The 19,588-nt window shown below is 41.6% G+C and overlaps 1 protein-coding gene across 2 annotated transcripts in view; it reads right to left on the bottom strand.

Moving 5' to 3' along the window:
- Positions 1-19,588, bottom strand: part of ASTN1 (astrotactin 1) — a 388,929-nt gene that overhangs the window by 132,194 nt on the left and 237,147 nt on the right. For both annotated transcript variants that reach the window (XM_064276603.1, XM_003410879.4), the window contains exon 9: positions 584-658. In XM_064276603.1, coding sequence (XP_064132673.1) covers positions 584-658 — 75 coding nt within the window. The remainder of the gene's footprint in view (positions 1-583; positions 659-19,588) is intronic.

The raw sequence follows: 19,588 nt of genomic DNA, 5'->3' as shown, positions 1-19,588 counted from the left end.
TCCACTTGTGGGCCTTCCTAATGTGTTATTCCCAGGTATGTAGGTAGACACTTGGGAGGGACTAGAAGCATCCAGGAGGGTGGCGACTAAAAGAAAATAATAATGAGGTAGAGCTGAGGAAAGGGGGAGGCAGGGATGGGAGATGTTCATTCTGAACAATTAAGATTTTATGAGAAAGGTATGAATGAGATGCAAAATGGGGAGGCAGACACTGACATTGTCTACTCTGTGCCAGTTTCTGCGCTAGAGGCTTTCCCTGCATTATCTTAGACGTATATTCCTCACAAGGGTCAAGTCAGGTATGTAGTGTAGTCCTATTTAGCAAATGCAGAAACTAGAGACTCCTAGAGGTTAAATAAATGACTAAGGCTCACAGAGCTAGCACAGAAGAAGCCAGGAACCAAACAGAATCTGCCCAACTTCAGAGTTCTCCACACTGTCTCTGGGCATGCTTTGGGAGTAAGCGCTTCTGTTAGTAGGATGGCAGAACTATAAGTGTTTCCCATTTATACTTCACCACGAGGGGAAAGTGGGGCATGGGACTAGCAGACCTACAGAAGCAAGTCCCTAGAAAACCACCTACCTGAATATCTTATCAGAAGGCTGTTCTCCCAAAACCAGGTCAAAACCTCGCTGAAATATGGTGTAAGGCCAAGGCCTAAAAGGAGAAACAATCCAATTAAATTCAACTCAACAAATTATTCCCAGAACATCCAGTGCATGCCAGGCACCATGCTAGGTTATGAAGACCCTAGCACCATGCTAGGTTAAGAGGACACAGTTCCTGCTCTCAAGAAGCCAATTAACTTCAGCTTATATGAGACCTTGAATCTTGAAACTTGATGAAGAACAAGATCAACCAAATAACCACAGAGCTACTAACTGTGGAGTTGATTCCAACTCATAGCAACCCACATGTTGCAGGGTAGAACTGAATTCCATAGGGTTTTCAAGGCTGTAACCTTTCAGAGGTGGATTGCTAGGTCTTTTGTCTGAGGCTTCTCTGGGTGGGTTCAAGCTGCCAATCCTTTGGTTAGTAGCCGAACGCTTAGCTATTTGATCCTCCCAGGTGCTCCGACTGAAGCACTGGGAAGTGGAATTTCATAGGTGTGACAATTAGAACCGGAAGTCATATAGTAAAAATTATATCCAGGTGGACCTCAGATATGCATAATTCATGTTCCTTCAGATGTGACTTAACTGAAACCCAGCTTTGCCCATTTGCGATAAAGAGCAGCACAATCTCTTGGGAAAGGTGAAAGCTTCTGGTGGCCTAGTGGTTAAGTGCAATGGCTGTTAACCAAAAGGTCGGCAGTTCAAATTCACCAGGTGCTCTTTTGAACTCTATGGGGCAATTCTACTCTGTCCTATAGGGTCACTATGAGTCGGAATCAACTCGATGGCAATGGGTTCTGGTTTTGGTTCACAATCACGTAGTTCTGAGTTCAAATCCTGTCCTACCATTTAAACAACTGTCTGCCTTTGGACAGATTATTTGCCTTGTTAAGGCTAATTTATTCATTTATAAAACAGGGTTAATAATGGCTGCCTCACAGGTCATGTGAAGATTAAGCAAACCTCTTAGGCCAAGGCAACAGTTCATACAGGGTCCTTAACATGCTCCCTTTCCCTATTCAATATGACATGGGAACTCTGGGTCTTTCTTAGGTTCAAACATTTTAAGGCTACTTTTTCAAACAGAAACAATTGAAATGGTATTTTTAAATTATTCCTAAGTACAAGTCTTCCTAGAGACTAGGTATTGTACATGTACTTGAAAGTAGTGAAACTACTTCTTTTAAATAGTGTGTACCTTCTCACTAACCCATATGTTCACCCCTAAAATGATTTACTTATTCAAGCAAGTCTTTGTAAACCCCAGATCTTCTGCTGGGCGCTGAGATATTCTGGCACGCTGGATGGACTCAGCCCTTGCTCTCATGGAACTTACAGTCTCATAACTAACTCAATTATTTAAGATTGTACTGCAGCCATTTCTTTGGTTCTCAAGGAAATTTAGGAGGATAAATCATAATTATTATTTGGGGCTATATCTAATACTAGGATTTAACCCAGTGGTTGTCCAGTGTGGTGGTATCACCCAAGAGAGGGTGTCTTGGTTATCTAGTGCTGCTGTAACAGAAATACCACAAGGGGATGGCTTCAACAAACAGAAATTTATTCTCTTACAGTCTAGTAAGCTTGAAGTCCAAATTCAGCTCCAGTGGAAGGCTTTCTCTCTCTGTTGGCTCTGGAGGAAGGTCCTTGCCCTCAATCTTCCCTTGACTAGGAGCTTCTCAGCAAAGGGACCCTGGCTCCAAAGGATGCACTATTCTCCTAGCTCTTGTTTCTTGGTGATATGAGGGCTCCAGGTCTCTCTGCTCGCTTCTCTCTTTTATATCCCAAAAGTGATTGGCCCAAGCCAAAATCTAATCTTATAGATTGAGTCCTGCCTCATCAACATAACTGCCAGTAATTCCATCTCATTAATATCATAGAGATAGAATTTACAACACTAGGATAATCACATCAGGACAAAACAGTAGAAAATCATACAACACCAGGAATCATGGTCTAGCCAAATTTATACACATATTTTGGGGGGACATAATTCAATCCATGACAGAGGGTATTTTGGGAAATTTATGAGATTGTTTTTGAATGACACACCGATTGGGGAACATTACTGGCATTTAGAAAGCAGAGCTGGAAAGGCTATAATAGTGTGGTGCTGGGGCCAGTTCTGCACAGTGAAAACGTTCCCCACATTCCAGAACCTGCTGAACATCCTACTGGATATTTACGTAGGGAAAAGCTGGCTTATAATTATCTGAGTCTTGATGCTAATTCTATTTACATTTAGGAGGAACTGGTTGGTGGCATAGTGGTTAAAAGTTTGGCTGTTAACCAAAAGGTCGTCGGTTCGAATCCATCAGATGCTCCTCGGAAACCCTACAGGGCAGTTCTACTCTGTACTATAGAGTCGCTATGAGTCAGAATCAAGTCGACAACAACAGGTTCTAGTTAATATAGTTATATGGTTTTAATATATGACGAATTTTGAGGTGCATAATTACTATGTAAATGGAGGGAAGACTATATATGTTGTTATTTAGAAATTTTACCAAGACTTTTTCATAATTTTGAAAAATCATAACACTGTCTGCAATGCCGTTCATGGTCTTTGAGTCACCTGTGTAACACTGTGTAATATTGCTCTTGTATATATCATGTATTATACTAAACTACAGCGTTACACATGGTGACTCCACATTAGGTGCAAATGTGTGTCCCCTTTATTTCTTCTATTGCAATACTACCAGATAATTTACTTACTAAAATAGATATTATTATATTATTATAATTATGTTCTTATTATTTCTCATTTAGCTACTACTAGGTCATTATATTTGTTGAAATTTTATATGTATATAGATTTTATTATTTAAGGATTTTCATTTAAGAATGATAAATGTCAATTACAGTATTTGTTATAAAAAGAGGGTACTGGGTTTGATACAGTTCGGAACGACCAACGTAACCCAACTAGCTAACCAATTAACTACTCAGGGGACAGAGACACTTGTAAGGCAAGGCCATTGGAACTACACAAGGGAGTGGCTGGGATGAATGTGTTCATATTATATGCTTACTATTTATAAACACTTTATTCCTAGAATTCAATTTAGAAACACCCTGAGGCAATCAGAATTGGCTCCAGCAAGTATTCAAACACTGCTCTGTGAATAACCATGCATCAAATAGCTTCCTTCCCTCACCCCACTCCACCCCACCCCACCCCCATTGCGTTTTTCATGTTTGTTCTGTTCATTGGAAGTGAAGCCAAAGGGTAAGGTTCAAATCTGATTATTTTTGCTGAACTGTAAGCAGTGGCTTATTAGCACCTGGCAAATATATATTAATTCAAGAAAAAGTCTACAAATGATAGGAGAAAAATGTTCCATTGTACACCAGACACTTAGAGCAATAAGAAGAGAAAAGGGATGTGTAACTTCATGTTTAGGGCAGAATCACATTTTATTTACTATTGGCCCCTTGACAGCAATAATTTTAGACAAAGCAATTTGCCTTTGAGTCATCTCCAGTACTCAAAACTGGTACAATTTGTCATTAAAGTTAAATCTTGGCATGGTTCCTAGGTTGTCTGAAACAAACATATTTTGAGGGCCAAAATCTTAGGACTGGTGTTGATTACAATGTGAACAATTAACTGTGTGGGATAAACCTGTACTCAAGTCAGTGGTTAGTCAATCAATGCTCCAAGAAACATTTACTAAACACACATCAACATGTTGCTAGGTGGGTTAGGTCAAAGCAATCTGCTCTCAAGAGGCCAGAAATCTGAAAAAGGCAACTCGGACTCAAAGGTGTGGGTGTGTAGCTAGACCCCATCATGACCACATTGAATTCCAGTTCAGCCACCTCCTGTGTAAACTTGAGCAAGCCCCTTAACCATTCTGTCTCCATTTTCTTATCTGTTATGAGGAGGAATGAGTTAATACAGTTAAAGCATTCAGACAAGTGTCTGGCATTTAGTGAGTGCCACAGAAGCATTTGTTAAATAAGTTAAATTTACTATTTACCTGGATCAACTAAAAATACTATAATTAGTAGTGGTTCCCAATTTTCAACAGAGGGAGGAGTATCATGTCTTGCCCTGAGGTGCAACTGCAGCGCCAACACCTGGCTTTAGCTGAGGTTGTAAATGTTTTGTGTTGTCTGGAGAGGAGGCAATGATGACCATGGGAAGGTCAAAGCCCCCCTCCCCGCCCCCATCCCAAGTCACAGGGAAAAGAACAGCGTTACACACAATGAGAGAGTAATATTGTGAAGTGGTAAGAGGAGGTAGAGAATTGCACATTGCTCCAGCAAAGGAATAAAAGGGAATTTCCTGCCTTTCTTCCCACTAGTCAAGGACGATCTGTCAGAGTGATGGGGATTCTTATTTGATTTATTTGGCAAATATTTATAGAGAGCCTATTGTGTGTGAACTGTGATACTAGGCAGCGGGGGTTGGGATAAAGTGATTCTTGCCCTCAAAGGAATCTATAGTCTTTTTGAAGAAACACATGTAGACCCAGATAAAGAGAAGAGAATGAGATGGAAGAGAATGGAGTTATAGGAGACAAGCTAGGTGGTAGTGGCTGGAGGTAGAGCACTCACCCTGGGTGCTGAAAAGGCTGGGTGTTGGCTGTGCATGGACCCAGGGGACAGGCCACAGGGTGTCATAAGGGAAAAGGCAGGGGCACAATGATGAAGAGCTAGACCAAATGAAGCTGAAAATACTGTGAAGCTGGGTTACCTGACACTGATTGAATGAGGGAAGGCCTCTGCATTAGGGCTCTTTGGGTGCAAGTTCAAGTGAAAACACTGAACTGGCCTAACCATACAGATATCCAGGCTCAGATGGAAGTTACCTTGAGGGTGTCTGGATGCTGTTGCTCTACACACAACAAAAAGAAGGCTGTCCATTCCTGTGTCATCCCCATAATCGGTTTCAGATTGGGCCATTGTGATCCATAGGGTTTTTGGATTGGACTCTTGTCATCCATAGGGTTTTCATTAGCTGAATTTTAGAAGTAGGTCCTAGGCCTTTCTTCCCAGTACGTCTTAGTTTGGAAGCCCCACTGAAACCTGTTCAGCATCATAACAACATGCAAGCCTCCGCTGACAGATGGGTGGTGGCTGTGCATGAGGCGCACTGACTGGAAATTGAACTCAGGTCTCTCTCACAGAAGGCAAGAATTCTACCACTGAACCACCAATATCCTCTGGGAGAGGTGCCTGGAAACAGAGTCCAAATGCCCTCAGGACTGTCCCTGTCTGTTTCCCAATCTGTAGGCTCCATTCTTTCAAAACGGCTAATGACATGGTAGGGACTTGACCTCATGTCATGAGCAGCCCCAGCCTCATGTCTTTACAGGCTCAGACCTTGAGGAGACACTCCCCCTCCTCATGGGGGGAGGGGGGAGAGCATAGAAGAACTGATTGACTCGTTCTGGATCAGATGAGTAATCCTGGGCTAATCTCTGTGTCCTGGGGAGCAGAGGCATCTGAGCAGATGGCAACTCCCATTAGTTTTCAGGCCTAGAGCTGAGGAGGAGGGTGAGGGCCAAAAAAACAGTAATTCCCACCTCAGCCTCTATGGCCTTCTGGCAGCAAGAGTGCTGCCTCCCTGAGCAGTGGTGACATTACTGAGCAGTCTGTGCCAATATTAGTTTAGTTTTGTAGCCACTGCAGAGCCTGAGGAGAGTGCCAGGCCAGATGTGGGGCAGGATATTGAAGCCTACAGTTTTCTGGAGCCCTCATTCTCTTGAGTAAGGCCACCAAAGAAAGATACATGTGGCCTCCGATATTCTTCCTTCGGCATTATGCAACCTCATCAGACCTTAGTTTAGAAAAATTAGCAGAATCATAAGTCAAAGTACACCTTTCTTCTTCTTCTTCTTTTTTTTTTTTTTTAGAAATCTTTATTCTTACAGGTTAAGACCCTGAAGTAGGGACTGTCATAGATTGAATTGTATCCCCCCAAAATATCTGTCAATTTAGCTGGGCCATGATTCTCAGGTATTGGGTGATTGTCTACCATTTTATGTGATTGTCCACCATTTTATGCAATTTTCCTACATGTTGTAAATCCTATGACTATGATGGATTAGTGGCAGTTATATTGATGAAGTCTACAAGATTAAGTAGTATCTTAACCCAATCTTTTTTAAGAGATAAAAGAAAGAAGCGAGGGACACAGCAAAAGCAGTGCTCAGAGGTCAATTTATATCGATAAATGCACACATACAAAAAGAAGAAAGAGCCAAAATCAGAGAACTGTCCCGACAACTTGAACAAATAGAAAGTGAGCAACAAAAGAATCCATCAGGCACCAGAAGAAAACAAATAATAAAAATTAGAGCTGAACGACATGAATTGGAGAACAGAAAAACAATCGAAAGAATTAACAAAGCCAAAAGCTGGTTCTTTGAAAAAATTAACAAAATTGATAAACCATTGGCCAGACTGACTAAAGAAATACAGGAAAGGAAACAAATAACCCGAATAAGAAACGAGATGGGCCACATCACAACAGACCCAACTGAAATTAAAAGAATCATATCAGAATCATATTACGAAAAATTGTACTCTTAACAAATTTGTGAACCTAGAAGAAATGGATGAATTCCTAGAAAAACACACTACCTACCTAAACTAATACAATCAGAAGTAGAACAACTAAATAGACCCATAACAAAAAAAGAGATTGAAACGGTAATCAAAAACTCCCAACAAAAAAAAGCCCTGGCCCGGACGGCTTCACTGCAGAGTTCTACCAAACTGTCAGAGAAGAGTTAACGCCACTACTACTAAAGGTATTTCAAGCATAGAAAATGAGGGAATACTACCTAACTCATTCTATGAAGCCACCATATCCCTGATACCAAAACCAGGTAAAGACATCACAAAAAATAGAAAATCACAGACCTATATCGCTCACCAACATAGATGCAAATATCCTCAACAAAATTCTAGCCAATAGAATTCAACAACATATCAAAAAAATAATCCACCACAACCAAGTGGGAATTATACCAGGTATGCAAGGCTGGTTTAATATTAGAAAAACCATTAATGTAATCCACCATATAAATAAAACAAAAGACAAAAACCACATGATCTTATCAACTGATGCAGAAAAGGCATTTGACAAAGTCCAACACCCTTTTATGATAAAAACTCTCAGCAAAATAGGAATTGAAGGAAAATTCCTCAACATAATAAAGGGCATCTATTTTTATACAAAGCCAACAGCCAACATCACTCTAAATGGAGAGAGCCTGAAAGCATTTCCTTTGAGAACGGGAACCAGACAAGGATGCCCTTTATCACCGCTCTTATTCAACATTGTGCTAGAGGTCCTAGCCAGAGCAATTAGGGTAGACAAAGAAATAAAGGGCACCCGGATTGGCAAGGAGGAAGTAAAATTATCTCTATTTGCAGATGACATGATCTTATACACAGAAAACCCTAAGGAATCCTCCAGAAAACTACTGAAACTAATAGAAGAGTTTGGCAGAGTCTTAGGTTATAAGATAAACATACAAAAATCACTTGGATTCCTCTACATCAACAAAAAGAACATCGAAGAGGAAATCACCAAATCAATACCATTCACAGTAGTCCCCAAGAAGATAAAATACTTAGGAATAAATCTTACCAAAGATGTAAAAGACCTATATAAAGAAAACTACAAAGTACTACTGCAAGAAACTAAAAAGGACCTACTTAAGTGGAAAAACACACCTTGCTCATGGATAGGAAAATTTAACATAGTAAAAACGTCTATTCTACCAAAAGCCATCTATATATACAATGCACTTCTGATCCAAATTCCAATGACATTTTTTAATGTGATGGAGAAACAAATCACCAACTTCATATGGAAGGGAAAGAAGCCCCGGATAAGTAAAGCATTACTGAAAAAGAAGAAGAAAGTGGGAGGCCTCACTTTACCTGATTTTAGAACCTATTATACAGCCACAGTAGTCAAAACAGCCTGGTACTGGTACAACAACAGGCACATAGACCAATGGAACAGAATTGAGAACCCAGATATAAATCCATCCACATATGAGCAGCCGATATTTGACGAAGGCCCAGTGTCAGTTAATCGGGGAAAAGATAGTCTTTTTAACAAATGGTGCTGGCATAACTGGATATCCATTTGCAAAAAAATGAAACAGGACCCATACCTCACACCATGCACAAAAACTAACTCCAAGTGGATCAAAGACTAAAACGATAAAGATCATGGAAATAAAAATAGGGACAACCTTAGGAGCCCTAATACAAGGCATAAACAGAATACAAAACATTACCAAAAATGACGAAGAGAAACCAAATAACTGGGAGCTCCTAAAAATCAAACACCTATGCTCATCTAAAGACTTCACCAAAAAAGTAAAAAGACCACCTACAGCTTGGGAAAGAATTTTCAGCTATGACATCTCCAACCAGTGCCTGATCTCTAAAATCTATATGATTCTGTCAAAACTCAACCACAAAAAGACAAACAACCCAATCAAGAAGTGGGCAAAGGATATGAACACGCACTTCACTAAAGAAGATTTTCAGGCAGCTAACAGATACATGAGAAAATGCTCTCGATCATTAGCCATTAGAGAAATGCAAATTAAAACTACGATGAGATTCCATCTCACTCCAACAAGGCTGGCATTAATCCAAAAAACACAAAATAATAAATGTTGGAGAGGCTGCAGAGAGATTGGAACTCTTATACACTGCTGGTGGGAATGTAAAATGGTACAACTACTTTGGAAATCCATCTGGCGTTTTCTTAAAAAGTTAGAAATAGAACTACCATACAACCGAGAAATCCCACTCCTCGGAATATACCCTAGAGAAATAAGAGCCTTCACACAAACAGATATATGCACACCCATGTTTATTGCAGCTCTGTTTACAACAGCAAAAAGCTGGAAGCAACCAAGGTGTCCATCAACGGATGAATGGTTAAATAAATTGTGGTATATTCACACAATGGAATACTACGCATCGATAAAGAACAGTGACGAACCTGTGAAACATTTCATAACATGGAGGAACCTGGAAGGCATTATGCTGAGTGAAATTAGTCAGAGGCAAAAGGACAAATATTGTATAAGACCACTATTATAAGATCTTGAGAAATAGTATAACCTGAGAAGAACATATACTTTTGTGGTTACAAGGGGGGAGGGAGGGAGGCTGGGAGAAGGTTATTTACCGATTAGTTAGTAGATAAGAACTACTTTAGGTGAAGGGAAGGACAATACTCAATACACGGAAGGTCAGCTCAACTGGACTGGACCAAAAGCAAAGAAGTTTCCAGGATAAACTGAATGCTTCAAAGGTCAGCGGAGCAAGGGTGGGGTTTTGGGGACTATGGCTTAAGGGGGCTTCTAAGTCAACTGGCAAAATAATTCTATTATGAAAACATTCTGCTTCCCACTTTGAAATGTGGCGTCTGGGGTCTTAAATGCTAACAAGCGGCCATCTAAGACACATCAATGGGTCTCAACCCACCTGGATCAAAGGAGAATGAAGAACACCAAGGTCACACGATAATTATGAGCCCAAGAGACAGAAAGGGCCACATGAACCAGAGACTTACATCATCCTGAGACGAGAAGAACTAGATGGTGTCTGGCCACAACCGATGACTGCCCTGACAGGGAGCACAACAGAGAACCCCTGAGGGAGCAGGAGACGAGTGGGATGCAGACCCCAAATTCTCATCAAAAGACCAGACTTAATGGTCTGACTGAGACTAGAGGAATCCCAGCGGTCATGGTCCCCAAACCTTCTGTTGGCCCAGGACAGGAACCATTCCCGAAGACAACTCATCAGACATGGAAGGGACTGGACAATGGGTAGGAGAGAGATGCTGATGAAGGGTGAGCTACTTGTATCAGGTGGACACTTGAGACTGTTGGCATCTCCTGTCTGGAGGGGAGATAGGAGGGTAGAGAGGGTTAGAAACTGGCAAAATTGTCAGGAAAGGAGAGACTGGAAGGGCTGACTCATTAGGGGAAGAGTAAGTGGGAGTATGGAGTAAGGTATATATAAGCTTATATGTGACAGACTGACTTGATTTTTGTAAACATTCACTTAAAGCTCAATAAAAATTATTTAAAAGAAAGAAAGAAGCAAGTAGAGAGACACTGGGGACCTCATACTACCAAGAAAGCGCCGGGAACAAAGCACGTCCTTTGGACCTGAGGTTCCTGTGCTGAGATGCCCCCAGACCAAAGGAAGATTGATGACAAAGACTATTCTCCAGAGTGGACAGTGGGAGAAAGCCTTCCCCTGGAGCTGACACCCTGAATTTGGACTTAGAGCCTACTAGACAGTGAGAGAATAAATTTGTCTTTGTTAAAGCCATCCACTTGTGATATTTCTGTTATCACAGTACTAGACGACTAAGACAGGGGCAGATTATCCAACAGGCACTGTGTTTACCTTGCTTACTAGGTCAACTGTAGTGAACAATTTCACATGGGTTTCACCACATCTTTGATTTTGTTCATCTTTTGAGATTATTCACAACACATTGGTAAGCAAGCATAAGGAAGTCAATGTTTACCTTGCGTACCTACTGAGTCATCCACCCCTGTCAAGGTTTGTAAATTTGAAAAGAGGCTTTGATCCTGTAAGAAGGTGCTGTGGGGTTGGAAGAGAGACAAACGCCAGCCATACCTAGCAGCAGAATCTTTGATGTAGTGAAAGAATGTGAAATTGTTCCCTAGAGATGATCTGGTAAGCAAAGTAAGCACCATGCTTGCCTTGCCTATTGGATAATCCACTCCTGCCCTGAAGACTGTCTGCCCTTGTGGGCAGCTACGGATGGCCATTTAGGGGAATCTCAGGGCAAGAACAATCTCAAATCCATTGCCTCAAGGAGGAAAATAATCAGAGCTGCTCAATTGAGTGCGGACATAGCAGCAAGCAGTGCACAAATGCAAATAGTGTACACAGAGAACTATTAAAAAACGCGTTCCTGTTGACTCATTTCTGACTCATAGCAACTGCATTTGTGTCAGAGTAGAACTGTGCTCCATAGGGTTTTCAGTGGATGATCTTTCAGAAGTAGATCACAAGGCCTTTTTCCAAATTGCCTCTGGGTGGACTCGAACAGCCAACCTTTCCATTAGCAGTCCAGTGCATTAAACATTTGTACCACCCAGGGGCTCTGTCTTCCTTGGCAATTTCCAAGTTTTTAGCAACTCTCTTCAATTCTCTTTCCTCTTCCCCAAGACACATCAGCCGTCTCAGGGTTTTTTCTACAGCCTTGGTGTTGGGCTGAACCAGAGGTTGACTGTGGCCTTGACTTGAACCAGAGGTTGACTGAGGCCTTGACTTGAACCAGAGGTTGACTGTGGCCTTGACTTGATGCTTGGCCTTTATCCTGGTTGTTTGGTCATTCTTCCACTATTTAAACTGTATGCACTGAATGAGTGAAACCCCTCATGGCCAGCCTGACTCATGGCCTCCAGCCACTTGGACTCTCCCCTCAGCAGAAAGGACCACTTCTGATCTGGACAAGAGTCTTCTAAATGCTGTTTTTTAATAACTTCTCAGTCCAGCTTCCTACCTAATGGTGGCATCTAGAAATGCTCAGAGGCTGTTGGCCAGCATGTCTGGTGATGGGCTTCCTTGTGGGGAGCTTAAGACACAGTACCTCCTGGGGGGAGGTGAAGCAGGAGGAATGCGTGCGCGCACACACACATACACAAATCTTTGTCACTCTCTCTGTCTCCAAACATTCTCTCTCAACCTCTCTATCACTCTCTCTCTGTATATGTATACCAAAACCAAACCCCTTGCCATTGGGTTGATTCCAAGTATAGCAACCCTATAGGACAGAGTAGAACTGCCCACAGGGTTTCCAAGGAGTGGCTGGTGGATTTGAACTGCTGATCTTTTGGTTAGCAGCCTAAGCTCTTAACCACTGTGCCACCAGGGCTCTAAATATATATATTTTCTTTGATACAGTCCAGTGTAGGGGGAATGTTTCAGCCGGAGGCAGTGACAAATAAAGCTTTTCATGATGGGCCTTTAGAAAATAGGAGCTTCTTCTGAATTTATTATATATTCCTCCGTCTGTCGCTAAAGGGAATCTTTTACAAACAAAAATAATTTGTCCGTAGTTAAATGAACGCACCTCCTTTTTAAGCCTGCCTCTGGCCCACATTAGGATAAGTTTCTGGTGAAAGTATGGTGACTGCCCAGCTGTTCACAACACTTTGGGGGTCCTGGTATGGGACGCCATATCCATACATAATCGGAGAGGTTTTGAGTAAATGTTCTTTTTTTTAACCAGGTAAATACATTTGTGAAAGGAAGCAGTGGAACCACGAAAAGAGAGGTTCATTTAAAAAGTGCTTCTGCAGAAAGGTAGTCTGCAAGGTCCTGGAGAGAAGGGGTCAGAGATAAAATGACACAAATCGCTTCTCCAGTTACGCAACTGGCTGAACCATTCCATGCCCCAATTTATCCTAGTGACAAGATCGGGGAGATTACTGTGTGTCGCAGTCTTCACAAGCAGTGCCAGCTCTGGGAGGAATAAGTACCAGGAATGAGGATGTCCGGATTATCTGTTAAACCCGTGGCTTTATCACAAGTTAAGTAATAAGAATGGTGCTCTTCATTTATACAGGACTTCAGTGCCTCTGCAGATGCCATTTATCTGCCTTGGATTTCCTCTTCCCATTTGCTTGAATAATTTGTATTATTCTTTAAGTCTCCACTTAAAAATTACATCCTAAAATAAGCCTTCTGTGGCCTCCCAGAACTAGGTTAAGTCCCTAGGTGTATGTTCCCGTGGCACCCTGCATTTCCCTTTATAGGAACTATAACTATAATCAGTAAGATTAAAGGTTTAGGTAACATTTTCCTTCACCAGATATGGGGAAAGAACTTAGCATAGGACCATCACACAGTAGGTACTCAATAAATATTTGCTAAATAAAAAATTTATTATTAAGCGTTGGGCAGGTCTGGGCTTGAATCCTGAATTAGGCAGTCTTTCAACTACACGATCTCTGACAAGTTGCTGAATTTCTCTAAGACTTAGTGTCTTTGTCTATAAAAATGTGGATAAAATAGTAACTACGGTTGTTAAACAGCACGTATATACTTAGCACAATACCAGGCCCATAGAACAAACTCAACTAATATTAACTATTATTCATTATAATTTACATGCCCATTTAGTGAATAAAAAACCCGTTGCCGCTGAACTGATTCCAATCCGGGCAATCCCATGTGATTCACAGTAGAACTGAGCATAGGGTTTTCAATGGTTGTAACCTTTCAGAATTAGATTGCCAGGCCCTTCTTTCGAGGTGCCTCTGGGTGGATTCAAATCACGAGGCTTTCGGTTAGTAGCCAAGAACTTAACTATTTGGGCCACCCAGGGCCTCCTATTTTGTGAGAAGAAAATGTATTTCTAACACTTTATTTTTAAAACAGATCCTGATGATCATGATGTCGTTGGTGTTGGGAGCCGTTGGGTTGGCCCCCAACTCATGATGACCCCAGGTGTTACAGAGTAGAACTGAGCTCCACAGGGTTTTCCTGTCTATAATCCTTACAGAAGCAGATCGCCAGGTCTTTTCTTCTGTAGCTCCGTTGGATGGGTTTGAACCACCAGCATTTTGGTTGGTAGCCAAGCGCAAACCATTTGTGCCATCCCAGGGACCTTATGACAAGCATGGTAGATTTTACAAGCCTGTGTTATTTTGAAAAATCTGTGTGTCACATATAAAGAAAAATTAATGTAAACATTTATGTGATTTTATTCATTGTTTAATGTCTATTAATAGGTAAATGGGGCCCTGGTGGTGTAGTAGTTAAGAGCTCAGCCTGCTAACCAAAAGGTCAGCAGTTCAAATCCATCTGCCACTCCTTGGAAACCCCTATGGGGCAGTTCTACTCTGTCCTATAGTGTTGCTATGCGTCAGAATTGACTCAAGGGCAATGGATTTAATAGGTAAACAAATCTAACTAGAAATTTTATACAGGAAAAAATAACATTTGTCAACATCTAAGAAAGTGGTTAGGCATGAATGCTCTGGAACCAGACTGGTAGATGTGAAACCTGGCTCTACCATTTCATTCTATGACCTTGGGTAAGTTTATTAATTCCTGCCATCAAATTATCCCTCCCACTTCCTCTCCTTGCTGCAATCATCAGCCACCAACACCACGTGCCCCATCACACCTCCACATTTCAGTGCCTAGATCTCAGTCCTTCTCTCCAACACTTCTCCCCAATTTTTGGTGACTTCAATATCCACTGAGATTTTTTTTTTTTTTCAATATCCACTGAGATGATCCTTTCAATACTCAAGCCACTCAGTTCCTGCCTTCCACTCCATGGTCATATCCTAGATTACCAGTATCTGCAACCCTTCCACGATCTCAGTGTCAAGAATTCCAATCTCTGATCTTCATCTCTTATTCCCAGTTCACTCTCTCTAATGCCGAAACAACTTTTCTACACCCCTGAAACTTAAAACCCATTGATCATACCACCTTTGCCCTGACGTTCACCCATTTCATGTACTCTCTTCTCTCTTGACTCAGATTAAATTCTGTGATCCATCACTGTAATCACTCCCTTACTTATAACCTCAACTCCCTCACCCTGAGATGGATTCATCATACTTGTCAGAAACACTCCAACACTGGTTAAATTCACCCATCTCGTGGCCCCATTTCTGTCTTTTCACAGATAAATGCACTTGGCAACCACACTCAATGGTCTCATTTTAAATACCTGACCGCTAGCCTTAAGTGGGCTCCAAACACTGCCCAGTCATCAAACTACAGTCTCCTTATTCATTCGCTCTCCCACTCTGTAGCTCACTACTCCATACATCTTTCTTTCCCCTCAACCCTACTACACATCCTCCCTTGTCCTTATCCTCAGCTAATGATCTTGGTTCCTATATAATCGAGCAAATACAAGCAATCAGATTAAAAGCTCTCACCACCACGTCCATCCACCTACCCATCACTGTGCCCATGATGGTGCAATGTCCCAGTAACTAGCGATAAACGATCTGTTCTCCCCTCTAGAATGCTGCCATTCCACCTCACCCTTTAGCATCTTAAAGGAAATGAGTATAAGGGAAGGAGCCCTAGACGGAAGTAACAGGTTCAAACTCCCTTCTGTTTCTAAGACCTCGAGCAAACGAGAACTCCTTGAAGCCTTAAATTCATCATATGTAAAATAGAAATCACGAAGTTTAGCATCCTCCACACAAATTTGACAATGCTGAACAAAGAAAAACAAAGTACGTATAAAATTTTAGATCCTTGATAATCTTTGGTTATGTATTTTTTAATCAACAATTTTGTGTCTGTGTGCATGTGTGTGCTTTACATAACTTATGTCCTTTAGCGATCCACCAGTGAGAAATGGCCATCATCCCTGCCTCTCTGTGTCTCAGATTTCTCATCTATAAAATTGGGAGAGCAGCTGAGCACGTTAACTGTTTGCACCACCCAGGATTCCAATGACAGTGCCTATTTCATCCACTGCACAGGATTAAGTGATGTAATACTGCAAATAAGTTATAGTAACCTTGGAATATAGTAAAAAAAATAAAATAAATAATAAGCTCTGAATAAATGTTAACAGCGACCCTACAGGACAGAGTAGAACTGCCCCATAGAGTTTCCAAGGAGCGCCTGGTGGATTCGAGCTGCCGACCCTTTGGTTAGCAGCCGTAGCACTTAACCTCTACGCCACCATGGTTTCCACATTATGTAATAATAATAAATGTTATTAATAAATGAATAAATAAATAAATGTTAGCTTTCACTTGTTATGTTGAGAAAGGTTTTACATGAAAATATTTTAAAACAATTTTGAAAATAATAAAATGTACAGAATTTTGTGACCCTTTCCCCAATTCTGCAATTTGGGTTTACAACCTTTGCTAAAAAAGTGACAATAAAGACAAAAACGCACATACAAAATCACACACATATGCATACACAAATACAGAGCTCACGCTTAGCCTTTCTGTCCACAGAACATATGTCAGGAGATAAGGAAACCAAGGGGACAGCAGCATGAACCCCAGTTATACGGGAGATATTTGTACCTCGATTCTTAACACTTGACTTGTGCAGAGAAAGAATACACACTTCCTTCTTTCTTTAGACCTAAGGGGTCATCATAAAAGGCAAAGAGGCAGAGTCCATTTGTCCTCAGATGGGGAAAGCTGGCGCAAGGCTTCCTGTTTCCCTTAATACCTTGGGATCAAGGATTATATAAAGCAAAGGGAAGAAGGTGTGAATGGGTCAGAAAAAGCTGGTGCTGTTAGCTGCCATTTTCTGAGCATCTACCACCTGGCAGGCAGACTCCATGTTCACTGCTGTATGTACAGAGAGCTATACAGTTATTACCCCAAGTTGCAAAGGTAAACAAAGTTTCAGCAAACTTAAGAAGGCTGTCCAAAGCTAGTAAAGGGCAGAGGTGGGTGTTATCCTGGATCCCGCAGCCACTGTTCCCCCCACACCTTGCCCTGTTCCTCTCACCATCATGGCCATAGAGCTGCTCAAGAAAATGCATGGAGCCAGCACTGAGTCTACAAACAGGACCACTGCCTGGTATTGGCCAGGCTTGCCACCACTGGTCTCTAGGTGCAAAGTGGTGAGTGTGGCAGATGTTATCTATAGAGTCCAGGAAGAATTACCTGCTCTTTCCTTGTATTTTCATAGAGCAATTCTAGAATATGCCATGTGGTATTAGAGTCACCTGTTTATCTACCTTCTTTAAATGTTCTCATTGACAGAGCCATGAATTTCCTTTATCACTGAAACTCTCTTAAGTGGCACCTAGCACAATGATTCTCAGCCTTTGCGGCACATCACGTTCGCCCCACATGTGGGCCTTTGGATATTCTCATTCCATGTATATAGGGTTGGGCCAAGCAGTAGTATTTTTTAAAAACCGAGGTAGATGATCTCAAAGGGCAAAACAGGTTAAGAATCTCTGACCTAACGTGTCAACTCACACCCCAAGCCAATCTTGATGGATGAGTTCAACAGTCTATAAAATATGATTGCCATAAAGACAGAAATTATAATCTAGCCTAATAATTCATTGGAACCACTTTTTAAAAAAAGTCTGAATAATAATTATAGATCAAGCATATTGGGTTCCTTCCATGTCCTCATTATTGATGAATTAAGATATCCCAAATCTCATTATAATCATATAAGATGTACATTTTTTTTTTTTAATTGCTGGTCACTTTGATTTCAGTGGATCAACATTTCCATTAAAATGCTATTATGCAGAATTGAGATTTTCATACGCTCATAAATACACCCACAGGTACAGATGCCACCCACACACTATGTATATGTGCTCGTGTGCATGCGCACATGCACACCCACAATCACAAACATGCACACCCACATTCACAAACTCACACACATGCATACACACGAACTCACACAGGTGCACACACACACTCACAAACTCACACACATGCACACACACACACTCACAAACTCACACACTGCCACAGCTGCAACATGTCCTTTTGGGGAATGTATAGGTGGTCACATGGCTGGAGGGACATCCCATTGCTCTTCTCGTCTCTTAATCTCCTGCAAGACTGTGCAGACACCGGAAGCAGCCACGCAGAACAGAGCCAAGGAAGAGCTGCAGCCCCTGCAGGCCACCACTGGGCTTGTGGCCACCTCTACAAATCACCCTGGAAAGGTCCTGCAGATTTAATGGGTGGGACAGCAGCTCTAGAGCCAGACAGATCTCTGTTCAGGTCCAAGGTCTGGACTCAAGTACACTTGCTAGCTGTGTGAAACTGATCAGATATTCAATCTTTCCAAGCCTCGGCTCCTTCTCTGTGAAATGGGGACAATAGTAACTACTTGTTACTTACAGGACAAGTGAGAAGATTAAACGAAGGAATAAATGTAGAGTTTCAGTACAATGACTGAAACGCAATTGTCACTTTGTAAATGCAGGTTTCCTTTCCCCAGTTCTCTCTGGTCTGATGCTGAAGGCTCAGCTGATTTTTACCCTGGGCTAATGGACCCAGGGTCTCAAGTTCAATCCTCTTGAAAGCTTGTTAGTCTCGCTTCCTCCTGTCCATGGGCACACCCTGCGCCGTGTGTTCCCGGACACCCATCTTTGCTCACAAATGAACAGGGTGAGAGCTTGGTAATGGATCTGTGTAAATCCATCCCCAGACAAGAAAAAAAAAAAAAAAAAAAGCTCAACATCTATTTGCTGCTGCCTGTGCCTTCCTTACACAAGGAGAGTGCAAACCCAGGGCTCCTTCCTCTTCTGCCACCACTGTCACCACCACAGGTACACACATTAAAAATCCCCATGAGAAGGAAGCAGAGTGCGAGGCACTAACACGAGAGAAGAGTAAAGTGTAAGAGGCAGAGGACCCGTGGTAGAAGAGACTGCTCCCTACATTTCTATGATTTTATGTCAGGGGAAACTAATGACGTAAATAAGGCAGGGAAGAATAACAAGAGTCATCCAGGGACTGAATTTAGTATGGTGCTTTTACCCTTTCCCCAAGTCCTTTCCTGTCTACTGATTTGTTTCAATTCAATACATATTTAGCAAGTTTCACTATTAACTCAATTGCTCATTCATTTATTTATTTACTTGAAAAATATTAATTAACCAATTGCCATGTGAAAAACACCTTGCTAAACACTGTCATGGGACGCAGAAACGATTGCTACACAGTGACGAACTCCATCAAGGGGCTCATTAATGTGCTGATTCATTCTGTAAGCACTTATCGAGCCAGGCACTCTGGAGAGCACTGGAGGTATATGGGTAAAAGGCTGGTCCCTGTCCCAAATCATGGGGTAATGGGATAAGAATGATGAGTAAACAAACTGGCATTTAGTTTGTCAATTTTTATCATAGTGCAAGTAAAAGCCATTATTTATTGTACACTTGCTAGTGGGCAATGAGCCAAGTACTTTACATTTATTATTTCAC

Source organism: Loxodonta africana, chromosome 25, assembly GCF_030014295.1.
Source record: "Loxodonta africana isolate mLoxAfr1 chromosome 25, mLoxAfr1.hap2, whole genome shotgun sequence".
Classification (NCBI taxonomy): Eukaryota; Metazoa; Chordata; class Mammalia; order Proboscidea; family Elephantidae; genus Loxodonta; species Loxodonta africana.
This window is presented reverse-complemented; position numbering and strand designations above follow the sequence as displayed.